The sequence below is a fragment of the Populus alba genome, chromosome 9, assembly GCF_005239225.2.
Source record: "Populus alba chromosome 9, ASM523922v2, whole genome shotgun sequence".
NCBI classification, from domain to species: domain Eukaryota; kingdom Viridiplantae; phylum Streptophyta; class Magnoliopsida; order Malpighiales; family Salicaceae; genus Populus; species Populus alba.
Genome location: NC_133292.1, coordinates 3,299,906 through 3,317,612, shown reverse-complemented (window position 1 = coordinate 3,317,612; position 17,707 = coordinate 3,299,906). Strand labels below are relative to the sequence as shown.

Genomic DNA, 17,707 nt, shown 5'->3' with positions numbered 1-17,707 from the left:
AAATCATTAGTGACTAATAAATCAACCGAAAAGTAAGACCAAACTAGTCCCACCAAATAATACTTTCATTTTTTCTTGAAAGGGCACAAAAGTCATGGTATTGTAGCCATAAATAATGAATTTAGATTGTATGCACAATGATTCTTGCATGATTTTCTCAATGAGATTAGAGTTTTTGTTAATTAAAGAAGAAAGATATAAATGTTAATTAAACTATAAATTCATTATTGATTTTTTTTTTTGTATTTTATTGAAAATAAAATTAGTTTTGATACACCAGGTCATTCATCGATTGGATCACAAATAAGGATGTTTATCTAGGTTAACTTTTATTTTTTTAAAAAAAGATGTTTTGACTAATTTGATTTTTACAAAATAAAAATGGGTTGATAGATATTTTGAATGGATCATGCTAAGTTAATTAGGTCAACAAGTCAACTTGGGTATTTTTTTTTCACTGATACAACCATATATTTTTTTTATTATTTTTTATTCCACTCGAATTAATCCTCTAAACAGTTAAATCTCGGGTCAACATGTTAGATTAGTCCTTTACAACTAACTATTCAATGTATTACACTAAATTAAGTGCATGTTTTTGCTACTGCTTTAAATTTGCTTTTAACAGTGTACTCATTACAAAAAGCAAAACTAATAGCAACAAAACAAAAGCATGAATATACCACTTTTTATCTTGTGTTTGTTTTGTTGTGAAGGGTTGTATGCACAAAAACAGAAGTAAAAACAAACATACCTGTATATCAAGAACAAGAGATTCGAATTGGAAGGTCGGGATTTTTCTTTGTTCGTTTCTGTATATATTTGTATTTGTTTCCTTCTATGGATATTTCTTTTTTTGTTATTGCAATTTTATACATTTAGGATTCAGGGGCTTTTGAGCTTTATATCTCTGCTTCATTCACAAAACTACTATATAACACGGATAAATAAGCATGCCGTTTTTCGAACTTTTAGTCCTCACCCGCATCGGTAGATGGGTATCAGGTCGATATACCACCCAAGCATGTCCTAACATATACATGCGTTCTCAGGTATTTGTTTACTTGTAAGACTAATCAAGTTAAAAAAAGAAAATCATGCTTTGCCCATGTTACACATGTTACGTATCTTCTTGTAATCATCATCCAGACTTGGGAAATTGTGTATATGCGGGTCACCCATGGATGAATCTTGGTGTGAAAGAGAAGTTGAACAAAGTTCGAAAGCATACAGCATTCAAATATGGATGTATATGGCGTTGTCTTGCTTGCACGTTACAGCCTTTAGCTTCTCTCTACTTTTATTTATTTGCTGTCTTTTCCCTTTTCCTCAACACAATCATTCATATCTGTGCTCCTTAAGCTGTCTTATAAACAGAATATGGCTCTAGTCTAGGCTTTGATCTCCTTGTAAACCTCTTTCTTTCTTTGAATAACTCGAGCAATTATGGGGAGCTGCCTTTCCTCCACTCAATCTGCAGTAAATCCTAATGTTATCTCCAGGAAACGGAAAACATTGCCCATTGATGCCTCTTTCAAGCTTCCCGCTCCATTACCGTCTTGGCCACCAGGTTGCTTTCTTCTTTCTGGTAGTAAACTCTTGCAGTCCTATTGTGGTGTACTGTTGAATATATTCCTATATATGTGTGTGTACAGGTGAAGGTTTTGGCAGTGGAATTATTGATCTTGGAGATGGATTACAAGTGTGCCTGTTATCATCTTTCAACAAAGTTTGGGCCACACATGAAGGAGGGCCAGATAATCTCGGAGCTTCCTTCTTTGAACCCTCACAATTTCCACAAGGTTTCTCTATGCTTGGTTCCTACAGCCAACCCAACAACACGTTGCTACATGGATGGGTTCTTGCAGGGAGAGACGACACAGGCTCAGCATTGAAGCAACCGATTGATTATACTCTTGTTTGGAGCAGCGATTCCTTGCGAATCAAGCAAGACGGCGTTGGCTACATTTGGCTACCTTCTCCGCCTGATGGTTACAAAGCTGTAGGCCATGTCGTCACCAACTCCCCTCAGAAGCCTCCTCTTGGAAAAATCCACTGTGTCCGGTCTGACCTCACCGACCAATGCGAGTTTGACTCGTGGATATGGGGACCTGGTAAGGAGAGCGATCCAAATGGTTTCAATGTTTATAGTCTGCTGCCTCGTAATAGAGGAACACAAGCCATGGGTGTCTGTGTAGGGACATTTGCAGCCCAAAATACCATCACTGCTCCTGTTTCTCTGGCTTGTGTGAAAAATGTGGTGTCCAATCTATCTTGTATGCCTAATCGAAACCAAATTCAAACGATCTTTCAGGCATATTCTCCTTGGATGTATTTTCATCCTGATGAACAATACCTTCCTTCTTCAGTGAACTGGTATTTTAAAAACGGAGCATTGCTATATAAAAAGGGGGACGAATCCAAACCGGTGCCAATCGAATCCAACGGATCGAAACTTCCCCAAGGTGGTGCAGATGATGATACTTATTGGATGGATCTTCCTCTGGACGAAGCGGCCAAGGAGAGGGTAAAGAAAGGAAATCTACAAGATTCCCAAGTCTATTTACACATAAAGCCAATGCTCGGAGCCACATTCACTGATATAGCTGTGTGGGTGTTCTACCCTTTCAATGGCCCTTCAAAGGCTAAAGTTGAATTCATAAGTATTCCGTTGGGAAAGATAGGAGAACATGTTGGTGATTGGGAGCATGTGACCTTGAGGATCAACAATTTTAATGGAGAGTTATGGAGTGTCTATTTTTCGGAACACGGTGGGGGGACATGGGTGAAGGCTTCAGAGCTTGAGTTTCAGAATGGCAACAAAGCTGTGACCTATTCATCCCTACACGGCCATGCCATGTATGCCAAGCCAGGTCTGGTTTTACAAGGGAGGGGAGGCATAGGAATTAGGAACGATACTGCTAAAAGCAAGAAATCCATGGATACAGGAACAAATTCCTTGGTGGTGGCAGCTGAGTATCTGGGCACAGCCGCCGTGAAAGAACCACCATGGCTCAACTATTTCAGGAAATGGGGTCCAAAAGTTACGTACGACATCTCGGAAGAGATCAAGAAGGTGGATAAACTATTGCCCGGAAAACTAAAATCTGCTTTCGACAAGTTCATCAGGAGTCTACCAAATGAAGTGCTCGGGGAACAAGGACCAACAGGCCCCAAAATGAAAAGAAATTGGACTGGAGATGAAGTTTGAATATTGTTTAATATCTAATTACATGACATAAGCTTGAATTACTTTTTTTTAGGGGCAGCGATTTAGCCATTAATTCCATCAATATTTGTACCAAAAATTAATCAAGGTGTCAAAACTTCAACACCCCCATCAAATTAAACAATACTTTCGATGAAAGAAAGAAGTCGTCAGCTTTGACCAAATAAAATTTACTCTTCTTCATAAATAGGAACCAACAATTTTTACCGGTGCGTAGGACTTCTTTCTTCATTAAAAGTGAATCCAATAGCGCAATCAATCCCTTCATGGTTCTACCTAGCGGATACTGGTATTGCGGGCAAACCTGTTTTTTAAAAATTTTAATTTTTTTTGGTTAAAATTAAGTACGGTTTATACTTTTTGGATCGTTTTGATGTGCTGATATCAAAAATAATTTTTAAAAAATAAAAAAACATTATTGGCATGCTTTTCGGCACGAAAAGTTATTTGAAAAGTAACCACTATCACACTCCCAAACACCCTCAAAGACGCATGAAAGATTTGGTTTTTTTTTTTTTTTTTCTCCCTCTCTCGTCTTAATTTGTGTGCACTCATTCTTTGTGTGATTTCTGTACTTGGTACCATGTAAGAACCAACATAACGTCGACATAATACTTGTGTATTATATACAATCTGTTCACAGCGAAAATTATGCTTCATTCCTCCATAATTCATCCTGATTCCCCTAGCACAGTAAATTGCTTGCCCTAATTAATCTCCCTGGAAATTGTCATTTTACCATCCAAATAAATAAATGGTGGTATGGGTCATAGTGGGCTTTACCAAAAACCAGGCTCTGTGATTTGTCACCCATAATTGAGCCCCACCCTACTTCAGAAAATAAATTAAAGGAAAACAAAGGCTTAAATTGGAAATAAAGAAAAATAAAGAGGATAAATTCGTGATTTTGAATAATATTCAAAAGAGTTTTCATAAATTGGCCTTTATATACAAGTGTAACCCTCACAGTCAGCATCATGGCAAAGCTAGGGTTTTTGGCCGAGCCGCACAAGGCTCCATCCTTAGTTTCAAGTTCTCAACTCTATTCCAATATTCCGGGTTTGTTTGCCATCTTATTTCGATCAAATAATCAAAATAATTGATGGGTTATCCTAATTCTTGTTGTTTTTTTATACAATCCGATGATCAAAGGAATTGATGGGGCTGGAGTTTGGCTCTTTGGCTGATAAAAAGTGCCATAGAGATGAATGCAGCTACCTATAACAAACAAACCTTTCTCACCCTTTTTCGCCTTCTTTTTTTATTCTGGCGAATTTCTGTAGAAAGGTTGATACATCCTTGATTCTTTTATTTTATTTTATTTGGTTCTGTATCGAGTAGTAATTCAGGCAGCCTCTTTGCTGACAAGAAGATAGCAAAGAAGGTGTTAAACTGCTCGTACATTAATTTGTCTTATGCTCTTCAGACTTGCTGAGACTTCTCTTGTCTTTGAAGCTGGTCTAGTAAGCCTAAGCACACCATCTTCTCTTTTTATCCTTAATTTTCCCGAACACTAACCCTCCATTTTATTTTTTGAATGTGAAATATAATCTCCAGTGATAATTTGTTCTATATTTATGTTTAAGAATAGAATAATTTTCCTTTTGAATTATCAAATGCCAAAAGATTACGATTCGAATTTATCGAAGTTACTCGTAATAAAACTTTGTACAAACCACTGGGAAGAAGTTAAGGGCATTCCTTTGAGTGGATGTGGTCGATGGCGGTATCATTTAGCCAATCGGATGGGGAGCAATGGAAGTTGCTGTACCTTATAATGATCGATTCATGGGATTGAAATGGATCTTATGGTGTACAAAGGATTACTTGCCATTACCATATACTTTGAGAGAGAATCAGCTAGTACTTTCAGTCTTGAGTTATGGACAATGAGTGTGGACACGGTCATTCATATGCAGAAACCTCTTTGAATCTACTGGGAATTTGGAATGGTAAAGAAATAGTAGTGCTCAACAGAAATGGATCTTGGATTTCTTTTGTATATTACGGAGGTGGTAGAAACAAAAATAATCCCACAGTTTTTTTGACTTTTTTTTTCCAGCAGCTCCCATCAGCTTACTTGGTTCCATCTTCTGGAAACTGCTGAGTATGTTTATGAGGAGGGACAGACTGCAACCCCTCCCTCCCTGTGTTTATGTGAAGACGCAGACTATGAGCTACTATCAGCCTCATCTACCTTGTTGTTAGTTACTAGTAATCACCGAGGGAGTCTGCTAATTCTCACCTTGTCCTGTGACGATGGTGATGGCGGGCTGTGAGATCGTCGCAGCAGTTAATTTGGAAGAAAGAAAAATAAAAGGGCTATTGACTATCTTTATTAAAAGGGCATAGGGTAAACAGACTTTGTACTACAAAACAGGAATTGTTTCTCTTTTTGCTATGATTTGAAATAGAAAAGATCTTAACGTCCCCTCATGTGTTTATATTAGAAGAGGAAACAAACAAAAAGCTTTTGCAGGTGGCCGGCCTTACTTCATGGAATTGGAGAAAATCTCCCTTTTTTTTTCTTAAGCACGCAAAAGCTCGCATGCAATTGGCTATAAAAAGCAGGGGCAAGGTCTTTTCTTTTCCAGAAGATGTTGCCCAAGAATTCTTCCTTTGAATCAGTTTCTCCTCTTTGCTGATTGTAATTGAGACCGTAGGACACCCTTTTCCCTAATTTCCAAATTGCATGGAAGTGTAGACCTAAATATATCCATGTGACTATTAAAAAGATATTTATCTATTAAGTCTTTTAAGTTATTCTAAATTAGTTTAAGTCCAGGTTTACAAGGGACTTCCTCTCTTAGAAGAGTAATATAATGTAAGAGTTTCCTTTCTTTTTCATGCTTCTTTCTAACATGACATGATATTAGAGCATGAATGTATGAGATCATCAATGTAAGGCGGACCATCACAAAATCTTCTCTTTTTTTCTTCATATAAAGTGATGGTTTAGATTGACATTTTTCAAAACTATTTTAATGAAAAAAAGAATCAATCTCGTTGTTCAATGCTCTTAGTGCTTGCTTTAAACTGTAAAAAGCCTTATAAAGTTTAAAGATCTTGTCTTCTTTTCCTTTCATCACACAACCTGCAGGCTGCTCTATATAAACCTTTTCCAATAATTTTTCATTGAGTAAAGCTTATGTGATAATAAGTTAAAAAACTTGTAATTGTATTTGTGTTGCCAAACCAAGAACAATTCTGATGGTTTCCATTCTAGGAATAGACGCAAATGTTTTTGTGAAGTCTACTCCAAGCTGAGAAGTATAGCCTTTAGCAACAAATCTTGCATTATATACATTGCCATCTTTATTATATATTAGTCTTGTAGATCTATTTTAATACAATTGCTTTCTTTTTCTTTAGGAGTGCCACTAACTCTCATGTATGATTTTCTCAATACTTGTCATTTCTTCATTCATAACCTTTCTCCATTCTTCCCTTCTTGCTGCTTCAAGATTTTAGGGTTCACTAGAAAAAATGCAACATGACAAGAATTATATATATCAATTAATGACCAATACTTTATTGGAGAGCCAAATCTTGAAAAGAGATGTTTGGATAGAGAATTGTGGTGACAACCACGAGTAGAAAAATAGCTAGGAGTAACCATGTTCAGACAAACCATTCTTAAGGAAAGGAAGATTGAAAAGATGGAAACAAGATGCCATCAGCGAGTCATGAGCATGTGATTTTCATTCAAAATCCAAATTACAAAAATTGTGAGACTTTCATTCAAAGTGTTATAATTAGTTTTGAAGTTTTCATTCAAAGCATTTTTTTAGTTATTCTTCGAGCCTCCTAAATATATACATGTAACTATTAAAGATGCATTTATCTTTTAAGTCTCTTGAATTATCTTAAACTAGTATAAATATGTGTTTAGAGTATTGTAAGTCTAAGTCGAAGGCTATAGGGGCTTCCTCTTTTAGAAGATTAATGTAATGTAAAAGTTCCATTTCTTTCCCTTGCTTATTTCTAACACACACTTCATCTGTTAGAAGATCGACCTTTGAAAGTTTATAAAGTTTTGAAAGCTATTTTAATATCCTTAACGGGGGTGGATTATAATATCTCACATCGACGGGTGAGGAGTTGGTAGTTATCCTTATTAGTAGTACTGGTTGTTGACTAGTCAGACATCTTTTAGGACCATGCGTGATCACCAAGAACAAATTCGTGAGGGCAGTAAGGCCCAAAGCGGATAATATTTAGCAAGTTAGGCCGAGCTATGACAATTAAAGAATATATTCATGATGCATATATCATGAGCTGAGTTTATAGAGTCATTGTGGCTTTCTTCATGGCTTTTTTAGTAAAAGTTCTCTCTATCAACTTGATAGCAAGTGGCAAATACATTTTTCATCCTTCTTAACTCTCTTAACATGTAATCATTCAATGTAACGAGCTTTTTTAAGCTTTGACATGGAAAAACTTCATCTCTAACTGGTATGGATATTTTTTGAATTTTTTGGTGCATTGGCTCATCAATTGCCTTATTCACCATCGAGATTAATATTATAGCCGGTTTTATCATACATGTGTGTTTCTTCTTTCCTCTTTTATGAGTGACTAAAGTCTATCTTTTGTTGTTGTAATTCCTAAATGATTCAGGCTTCAAGTTGCTAACTTGGGGTACATGGTTATACACGAAGCTTAACTTGACATATGGTGAAGCTTATAGGCAAAAGAACATCAAGTTTTATAGGTTCAAATTAGACAAAACTTATTGTTGTGAGGGGAGCGATTGGTGCGAACCTAAATTCACCATGGTTATGATATTATAAGTCATTTCATCATTGAAAATGATATCTCCATTCTCATGTAGCCTCATGATCTTGTCTTTCAGTAGAAAACACTTTTATATAGAATGACTGATCAAACAATGATATTTGTAATAATTTGGATTATCCACTTGGTTTGCTTCTTCAGGACGTCTCAACTCTAGTAACTTAATGAGATTTGCTTTGAGCTAATCATATATAATTCTAGATATGTATGAGTTAGGGAACAAATACTTTTTTTCTTGTTGCTCTTTTTGGGATGAATTTTTTCTTTCATCCTTTTGAAAAGTAATCAATGTTGCAAAATCATTCCTTTTAACTCTAGTTGGTACTTTTATGGTAGCAAAGTTAATTACTAAGATTGTTTTCCCTAAACTTTTGGAGCGCTCTTTTCAAATCTATGACCTTTATTTCTTGGGCTCTTGCATAGGTAATGATGAGTTTTTTTATTGTAGCAATGTGAAGTTTCATATCATGTGCTTGAGTAGCTAATTCTTTAAAAGAATTTGGTTTGATGTCTTGTAAAATGAAGCACAGTCCCTAATGCATCCATTGAATACATATATCTAGCATGAAAGTTTCAGTGAGTTGATCCCTACAATTAAGGCTATGGTTTCTCCACTGATGAATGTAGTTTATGATGGGCTATTTTTTTCATTAACGTGCATTAGTGAGTTTAATAATGCTGACCATGTGAGTTTAATAGGCCAATTTGATTTAATTATGGGCCAAATTAAAGTTTAATTATGTTTAAGAATTAATTCGGGTCCAATTAAAGGATTTAATTAGGTGCAAGGACTAATTATACTTTAAATTGGTCAAATTAATTAATTTTATTAGGGGCTTAATTGGTGAAACATTAAGTTTGGGAGCCTAATTTGGGCTTAATTGAGAATATTGAAATTTTAGGAGACCAAATTTATTTTTAGCCAAGTCAATTGAATGAAATCAGGGGCAAAATCACAAAAAAAATCAAAGTTTTTAGGTTAATTAGGGGTTAAATTAAAGAAATTCACAACTAAGAACCAATATGTAAAAATCTCAGAATTATAGAGACCCACTTAGTTGAAATCAGAGGTGAAATTGAAGAACTTAGAAGTTTAACAGTCAATTGAAGGTCAAATTACATAAATCCAAAACGAAGGACCAAAATGAAAAAGACGCCGAAATATAGGGTTAAAATTGAAGCTTTTCAGGGACTAAATTGTATTAAATCAAAAGTTTAAGGTCAATTAGGGGTGCAATTAGCATAAATAAAAAGATGAAGGACTAAATTGAATTTTGGCAAAAATCCTAATTCAAGGAAAAACTACACCGTTTTCAAAAAAAAAAAAAAAACAGGCGATGCGTTGCCTAGTTATTGTTCATTATTTTCTTCTTTTACCTGAAAAAGCTACTTAGGTCACCGAATTTGCACGGGAATTTAATGACTTTAACCTTCATCAAATTTGACAAAACTTGCATGAAAATGATCACCTGACATTTCTCTTCTGCCAGGTATGGCCCGTTCAGGCCGATTGACAATACAACGGTCACTACGCTAGCATAAAATATCCAATTTAGGTATCCTTGAACTGTCAGATTTGACAGTTCATGATGCCAGTTTTGAACCAACAATTGAAATCCTTTCCAGCTGAATTAATGGCTGAAATTTTTTCCCAATAAAGACAAGAAAATCAGGTGCAAAAATTGAACAAAATTAGCCTCCGTCTCCGGGTTTCTGCCATTTTTTTCTCACCCTCTCTCTTCACCATTATAGCCGTTGTACGACGCCACCACTAGCTTGTTCGCTACCGAATCCACCTCAGGTAGCTAGCCCAACCACCAGCCAATCACTAAGAGTCACCGATAGTACTTCACTCTCTCCTACAAAAAAATTTTCTTCTTCTTCCTTCTCTGTCATCCGCCACCAACTCCATCTCTGTAACCGCTAGTTGCACGTCATCCTCCACAACCAGACCACTGCCACACCAAATGAGCTCCCCTTCCCCTTCTTCTTCTTCTTCTTTACTCTCTATTCATAGTGTGAATAGTAGACGTGAATTATAATTCACGTTAACTGTTCATGTAATAGATGTTGGTCTGGGCTAAACTAGACAAAAATAAAGAGAAAAAAAGACTCAACCCTTTCTTGGGCTAAACCCGAGCCAGTAATATTTAATAATAATATAATAATAATATATTATAATACTATAAATTATATAAAAAAAATAAAAATAAAATGAAATAAAAAATCCTTTCAGAAAAATATAAAATGCTACTTTACCCGTATGTGTGTTCAATCCTTCGGTTTTTAAAGGACAAAGTAATTATTTTACTCTCAATCAACAACAGTAAAACATGAGTAGAGTTATTGTAATGTATAATAATATAAATATGCGTCTTACCGTTACAAGTATTTATAAGTTCCATTGTTTATGTCATGCCAGAGTACAGTTCCCATGATTCCTCATAACTTGGAAAGATGGACGGGCAGTGGAGATGACAGAAATGCAACTTTAATTTTGATTTGGACCTGTCATGTGCTATAAAGTACAGGCCTACTTGGTGTTTCTTACCTGATTTGGTGTGTTTGTTTTTATTTTATAATTTATTTTTTAAATTATTTTTTATTTAAAAAATATTAAATTAATATTTTTAGATATTTTCAAACAATTTTAATATAATAATATTAAAAATAAAATCTGAAAAAATATTATTTTAATATATTTTAAAATAAAAAAAAATTAAAAAAAAACCCTTGAAGAATTTGTTTTGTGTTACAATTACATATCTCCATTTTTTTTTCATGTAAAAGTGGTTAGTATTCTTATTTAAATCCATTTTTTTTCAAACAATTTAAAAAAATACATTTTCTACATAGTGTATTTAAAACAATTCAATAAATTTTGATGTTATCTCAAAATTTAAAATTAAAAAAATAAAACAAATTTTCCTTAATTATGAAGCTAACTCTTTGAGGCTAAAAAAATTTGTTATTAATTCATTGATTGATTTTTTTCCATAACTCGGACGACTCACTAAATTAATAGAATCTTGTCAATATCTTCTACAAATTCTGGTTTCAACAACATTCATTAATTTCTTTTCATAAATGAATGTCTTATTCGAAGGGTTATTAATGGATTTATAACCTAATTAACTCTCATCCTTATAAATTTATTTTAACTCAGGCAGGAAAAATAATGATAATTATTATATTAGTACCTTTGTTTATTTTTTCTTCGGTTGCAGAAGTTATACCTACCAGAACACGATCACAACTGTATCTATTCAGAGTCCAACCTCTTTGAATCCCCCAACTTGTCCTCTATGGCTTTGTATTGGCTATAAGCCATACCAAAGCGCATGTATTTTTTTTTAAATATAAGTATATATATCAAAATTATTCAAAAACATCTAAAATATAATAATTTAATATTTTTTAAAGTAAAAATAATTTAAAAATTAGATTATAATGCAAAAACAAATACCCAACTAATAAGTTACTAGTATTATTTACATAAGCCATCAAATAATGAAACTTGAAATCAAGACCTCCCCATGTCTCAAGTTAATTATCATTTTCCCACTTATGGGTTTCGAGCATGAGACATGGTGGAGAAAAGATCAAGAACCTTATGACTCATTTATAAATAATAGTCATCAACAATCATAAATGCTTGTAAAAATAATTGAGAAATAATAGTAATTTAATTGGTTAGATTTTAAATTTATTTTTTAATAATTATGAGTTTGAAGTTCTTTTAAAATCACTGAAAACTTACATAATTGCTAACTTCAAAACTTATAAAATCAATCGAGATACGTGTAAATTGTTTCGGACACCCATATTAATAAAAAAAACAAAAAAATAACAAAGAACTTGCTCAACTGCACAAACTGTGCGTGCCTGCAAATAATGGAGTGGATCCTCTCTAATTGAATGTCCGAATTAAGTTGGAGATCGATGATTGAAATTACTACACAACAATATAGCAGAGTTTAATGTATTGAAAGCTAGAACCTAACATAACCAACATCCTTAAGTCATCTAGATATGTGAGAATAAAAGATTGGAGCAGGAGACATGCATGGCATCCATGGCCGATCCACCTACATATATATCTGCATTAAAAGATTGGAGCAGGACACATGGATCCATGGCCGATCCACCTGCAATATCTGCATTAAAAGATTGGAGCAGGAGAGATGGATCCATGGTCGATCCACCTACATATATCTGCATCAGTAAGTGTGACTAACTAACCTCCTCTACCACCACTTATTACTATATAGTATATAATCTCAGCTGTCAGCAGACGACAACATTAGGAGTTTTGTCCAATTTTGTAAGCTTATAGGTATTGGTAGAATGGATATATCATGCACATTGCATTACATATATGTATATAATATAGTCATAATTTATATACTATGACTAGTTTCAACTGAGACGCCACGCTAATTTGTATGGAAAAATAATATTCTGTATCACTCGCTATCAGCAACATTCCCACACGCCCAAGTCACCCACCTAATTAATCCCAGCTTTTGGCTATTTTGTGAAATCCATCTCCTTCTTCCACTTTCAGATCATCACTGCTAAACTACTCTCAAAACAGCTTTAAACATAGATTAGCTTCTCTCTCTCTCTCTCTCTCTCTCTGTGTGTCTCTCTCTGTCTCTCATTCGAAGATATATTTGGAGTGGTCAGGCCAGGTACACGCTAGCTAGCTAGCAAGCAGAAGTTGCTTTGCATGCTCGCAGTGATTTGGATCATCTCTCTTTCAGAATCTTACAGCATTGAGTTGAAGGAATGGAGAAAAAAGAGTAAGAATCAACATGTTCTTAATTTCTTTTTCGTCAAAATAGGAATGAATTCTTGAGTTTTCATCCCAAATCTTGTTAAACCAGCTCGCATGCACATGTTGATATGTTTTCGTTATTTTCAATGGAGGAATTCAAAGTAAAACAAGTGTATATATATGTTTTAGCTAAAATTTAAGTAGTAGGATGAGGAACTTTAATTAATATACGCTGTGAAAGCTAGCCTGATATCATATTCAATCAACCATATTACAAGTATTTCTATATATAAAAAACAGCAAAATGAAGACAAAAAATAGAAATAAAAAGCATAATTAAGCTTAGTTGTTTTTGTTTCCGGCCCTAACCTTATCATGAAGGTGAATCCTTGCACTCTTCGCAGTGCACCTCCTTCGATTAAATTGCCCTTAATTATGGCTCATAGAAAATTTCCTGCCGTAATAGCGACTGCAAATATGAAAGCATTAAATCTCAAGACACAATATTACCTTTACGTGCTCCTACTAATTAATTCTAGCTAGACACACTTTTTTTTTTTTTCCAAGATCTAGCTTCCATATTCGTTGGATTTTCTCTTATAAGGATTGCTTTGAGGTTTTTTTATTTTTTTTTCCCATGAAAATAAATATATAGTAGGTATAACATGCTTTTAAGCCCTTCATATTATATAAAATATTAGAGATGCATAAAAAACAATAAATCATAACAATCAATATGCAAATTAATTCGATTACAAATTCAATTAAAAAAATATATAAAAAAATTCAAGATGTATGCCAAAAAAAAGGGCAAATCTTGAAAAATTCAACCAGCAAATCTTGTTACAACAAGTATATTATAATCGCTATTTATACACAAATTAGTTCCTAAATCTTCTTTTCTTCTTAGATCGAAAAGAGAACACTCGCCACTTGGCCAAGGTTTTTTTCTGAAAATTTAGAAGGACATATATATAAATGCATGAAGGGAAAAAAAAAAAAAAAAAAAAAAAAGGGACACTGGCGTGCTCACACACATTATATACATATAAAAGCTAAAGTTAGTAATAAATTAGTCCTTATAGTTTATCAAAACTAATTAAAAAGTCCTTATAGTTTATCATAAATAATTAATATAATCTCTTGAATAATGTTGACCGTCCTCAGTTTAGTAATTGTTTGTTTAAAAACTACCTCTTCTCGTGGTCAAATTTCCTCACTTTACCCAATTCTCTTTTCTTTATTCCATCATCCAAGAAAAAGAAAAGGAAAATAAATTTAAAAGTCACTTGAAATTTACAAAAGAACTAAATTATAAAACAAGTAAAAAATGTAGGGATTAAATATATAGTTTCTAAGACCACGAGGATTAGGTAATTACTTTTACTAAACTATAAGGACTACGTTAAAATACTCATAAAAGATAGGGAAAAAAAAAAAAAAGGCAGCCTTAATTATGCGGAAAATAAAACTCCTTTGATTTGGGTCAAAAGCTGGCCAAGTAAGGTAAGTTAGGTAATTAATCGCGGGAAATCTGATAAAAAGGTTGCCACTCTCGTCTTTTTCTCTCCATATAATACATAAAGAGAGATTAAGTAGCTCTCTCTCTCTCTCTCTCTCTCTCTCTCTATCTATCTATCTTCCTTCCTCGGCTTCTCCATTTCTTTCTTATAAACAAACGTCTTAATTCCCTAGCGGTCGCACAGTTCTAGACAAAGTGAAAAGATCCAAGGTAAAGCACTGCACCCCACTGAGTAATATTCTCGAATTTTTATATCTACTGTGGTGATATATATTTTTTATTGATAATAGTCTACGTTTCTTGTAGGCCTGCATTAATTTATCTCTAAATGTATGCATGCATGAGACATTTATAGAGGAAACCCAAGTATATATGTGTTTTGTGAAGAACTTTTTAGCTAGTGGCCGGTGAAGCTGCAGGCCGGCTGCTGATAAACAAACAGATCCCTGAATTTCTCTTTCTTTCTCCTGGATTCTCATGCTCAGATGATCATATAATACTATATACCTTGGGTTACAATATGCATGGTTCTGTACTCTTTTTTCTTATAATAATGTAGATTGATATAAGCAATGCGCTCGAGAGACCGTGGCAGTGCCTGAAAAGAAGTGTTTCTTCTTGTTCTTGTTAAATATTCTATGTCTTTGTCTGTGTATTTTTAATTAGTTCAAACTAATTAACGTACAGGAGAAGATCGAAAAGAATGGAAGCATCATCAGGAATACCCCCCAAAAGTAGTGGTGGGGCTGGAGGAGAAGTGAGACGTATTCATATCATTTACTTTCTCAGCCATAATCTGGGCCGTTTTGAGCATCCCCATCTCATTCGTGTTCATCATTTCAATCTAAATGGTGTTTATTTAAGAGGTAATTTCCTCATTCTTTCAAGTAATTTGCAAAGGTTTTTGATTGTTATATATAGTTACTTAATATGAAAATCAATATTTAAGATAGATGTCAAGAGGTGGCTTGCGGATTTGCGAGGAAAAGACATGCCAAAAGCCTTTGCTTGGTCCTATAAGAGGTTTGTTTTATTTTGTACAGCAATATATATCTGGTAATTAATGGTGAATTTATAGATTTTTTATTTTAAAAAATAAAATTAAACAGGAGATACAAGAACGGTTATGTCTGGCAAGATTTACTGGATGATGATCTGATTACCCCAATCTCTGACAATGAATATGTCCTCAAAGGATCTGAAATTTTCGTCCCTCCTGCCACTCCCTTCGGTACGTAAAATATCCCTTATAACTAGCTAATAATATCTTCTTGATGCTATCGTTTTCTTTTCAAGGAAAAAACCAGCAATTTTTTTTTCATTTGATTTAATTTCCAAATAATCATGTGATTTCAGCACTAAATCCCATTTATCTTCTTGTCCCTGGAAAAACTACACAGTTGGTAGTGCATATGGTGAGAAGAAAGCTGCTGACTTGTTGATGAAAAGTGAAAATGATAGCCAAGTTGAGAATACTGAAGTTGAAAACAAAGCACAAGATCATGAGCAACTTCCTTCACCAAACCAAATTTGCGACGACACTACCCCACGAAAGACAACATCATCTGAAATATCTGAAGAATCACCTGTATTCAGTTCAGAGATTTCAACAGTAACAGACGATTCCATCAAGGAAGAAGAAGATGCATGCAAACCCAGCAACCCTCTTGAAGAAGAGCAGATAGACACTAAGGTGGAACAATATTCATCTTTTTACATCAATTTCTTGGGCAGCAAGAGCAAGAAGAACCAAAAGAAAAGGGTAGAAAACAACAGCAATATTGAAAAGATGGGCACCCCAAGTTCATTCTCCTCGCTATCGTCATCAACAATATCATCATCACAAGCTACATTTGCAAAGAGTAAGAGCTATTCAAGTGGAACATCCAAGATGCTACGTAATTTGATGACATGTGGTGCTGTTGACACAAACGACGCTGCATTGGTTCGCCAAGGCCAAAAATGTAATAGTAAAAATAAACCAATCGAAAAGCCGGCTGATCAGATTTGTGAAGGAGAGGTACTTGGAGGCCCTGCCAGAGTTTTCGCGTCTCCATGGAATCAACAAATACAGCAACACGATATTGCTAATGCTAGGTATTTTGGCAAAAAAAATTGGTACTAGTACTCTCTCAAAATTTGTCAGTGTCATGAATGTATAAATGGGCCATTAATACATAGTGTTTGGATTGGTTCTACTGCATTGTATTAGCAGGAGAAGCTATGATGAGGCGAGAGGTTCAAAGAAACAGCCTGGTGGATTTGGCAGTCCAAAGGTGATCCCCCCTGCATACAAGCCAGTGGCTGCACCCATCTGCTCGTAAGCCCAGTAACCCATTTCCTCATGCTATCTCTACTCTAGCTACATTATAAAATTTCTTTTCTAATTTTAGATTTAACCATTTTGAAACCCATAATTCAATATTGCATTGTTAGCAAATAGTAAAACCTAATGATGGAAGCAGACTCACAATGTTGTGTTATAGTTGACCTGCTTTTATGATGATGATGATGATGTAGCACCGGAGAAATGAGATCACAATAGACAGCAAAGTCAAAGCCCAGAGCCCCTGCTTTTTGACTGTTTAAGGAATTAATCAGTTCCTAGACAAACGAAAAGCGATCTCTCAGACAGACATTAGTGTTTGCTCATCTTAGATTTTCTGTCAAGAGTTTTGATAACTGCCTGCCTGCTAGTTAAGCTAGCAGAATGACAAAGTTTTAGTAAACAACGTTCATACATGATTTACAATCTGAATCAATAGACACACCCTTCCTTTTCTGGGGTTCTCCCTTTTCTCTCTTAATTCTCTGTTCCTGTTGTCGCTGATATAAACATAAATAGGTGCTTCTGCTCCTCAATTTGGCACGCCCACCCTAGAGTATTTGGTTCTGATTATTCACAACTAAAATCTAACTGTAAAAATGCAGGCGGTGTGGGAAGTCATTCAGGCCAGAGAAATTGCACTCGCACATGAAGTCCTGCAGGGGATTGAAGGCCCTGACGAAGGCTGCTCCAGCTTATGTTGAGAAAACACCGTCACCGTCACCTTCACGTATTTCAGTTGATTCAAAATCTGAGAATGGCTATTTCTTGACTAAATGAATGTTCAGTTGTAAATTTCCATAGTACACTCTGTCCAAAGCTTGAACTTCTTTACAACTTCTGCTGTTATTTGTGTAAAGTAAATATAGGAACATGTGGTTTGGCATTTAAGAAATGGCGATTACATTATTATTTCTCCTGGAAATTAATCACTCCAAAAAGATTCCATTTTAAATACAACTCAGGGAAGCATCACTTCGTCCACAAACACCGCTTGCACTTTGCTTATATTATGAGTGAACTTTGTAAAGTTTCAACATAATTTCATAAAAC

General features: G+C 34.6%; 2 protein-coding genes, 1 long non-coding RNA gene and 1 other non-coding gene across 6 annotated transcripts; all 4 read left to right on the top strand.

Moving 5' to 3' along the window:
* Positions 1-1,341: 1,341 nt before the first annotated feature.
* On the top strand, positions 1,342-3,252 carry LOC118053773 (hypothetical protein At1g04090). Its single transcript, XM_035065144.2, has 2 exons — positions 1,342-1,570; positions 1,656-3,252. Exons 1-2 carry the CDS (start codon positions 1,447-1,449, stop codon positions 3,209-3,211), a joined length of 1,680 nt encoding a protein of 559 aa, XP_034921035.1. The 5' UTR covers positions 1,342-1,446; the 3' UTR covers positions 3,212-3,252.
* A 963-nt stretch (positions 3,253-4,215) lies between these two features.
* On the top strand, positions 4,216-6,069 carry LOC140955972 (uncharacterized). 2 transcript variants are annotated; one of them, XR_012170788.1, is made up of 2 exons: positions 4,216-5,181; positions 5,295-6,069. It is a non-coding gene; the product is annotated as an uncharacterized lncRNA (long non-coding RNA). The 2 variants fall into 2 exon arrangements; XR_012170787.1 differs by having other exon boundaries at positions 5,292-6,069.
* Positions 4,577-4,709, top strand: LOC118053869 (small nucleolar RNA snoR77). The gene has a single exon (XR_004688448.1). It is a non-coding gene; the product is annotated as a small nucleolar RNA snoR77 (small nucleolar RNA).
* A 6,280-nt stretch (positions 6,070-12,349) lies between the features above and the next one.
* LOC118053775 (protein SOSEKI 1) lies at positions 12,350-17,688 on the top strand. 2 transcript variants are annotated; one of them, XM_073411286.1, is made up of 7 exons: positions 12,350-12,831; positions 15,016-15,194; positions 15,282-15,351; positions 15,438-15,559; positions 15,729-16,425; positions 16,541-16,648; positions 17,260-17,688. In XM_073411286.1, exons 1-7 carry the CDS (start codon positions 12,818-12,820, stop codon positions 17,432-17,434), a joined length of 1,365 nt encoding a protein of 454 aa, XP_073267387.1. In that variant the 5' UTR covers positions 12,350-12,817; the 3' UTR covers positions 17,435-17,688. The 2 variants fall into 2 exon arrangements, with proteins under 2 accessions (XP_073267387.1, XP_034921037.1); XM_035065146.2 differs by having other exon boundaries at positions 16,544-16,648; positions 17,260-17,686.
* The last annotated feature ends 19 nt before the right edge of the window (positions 17,689-17,707 follow it).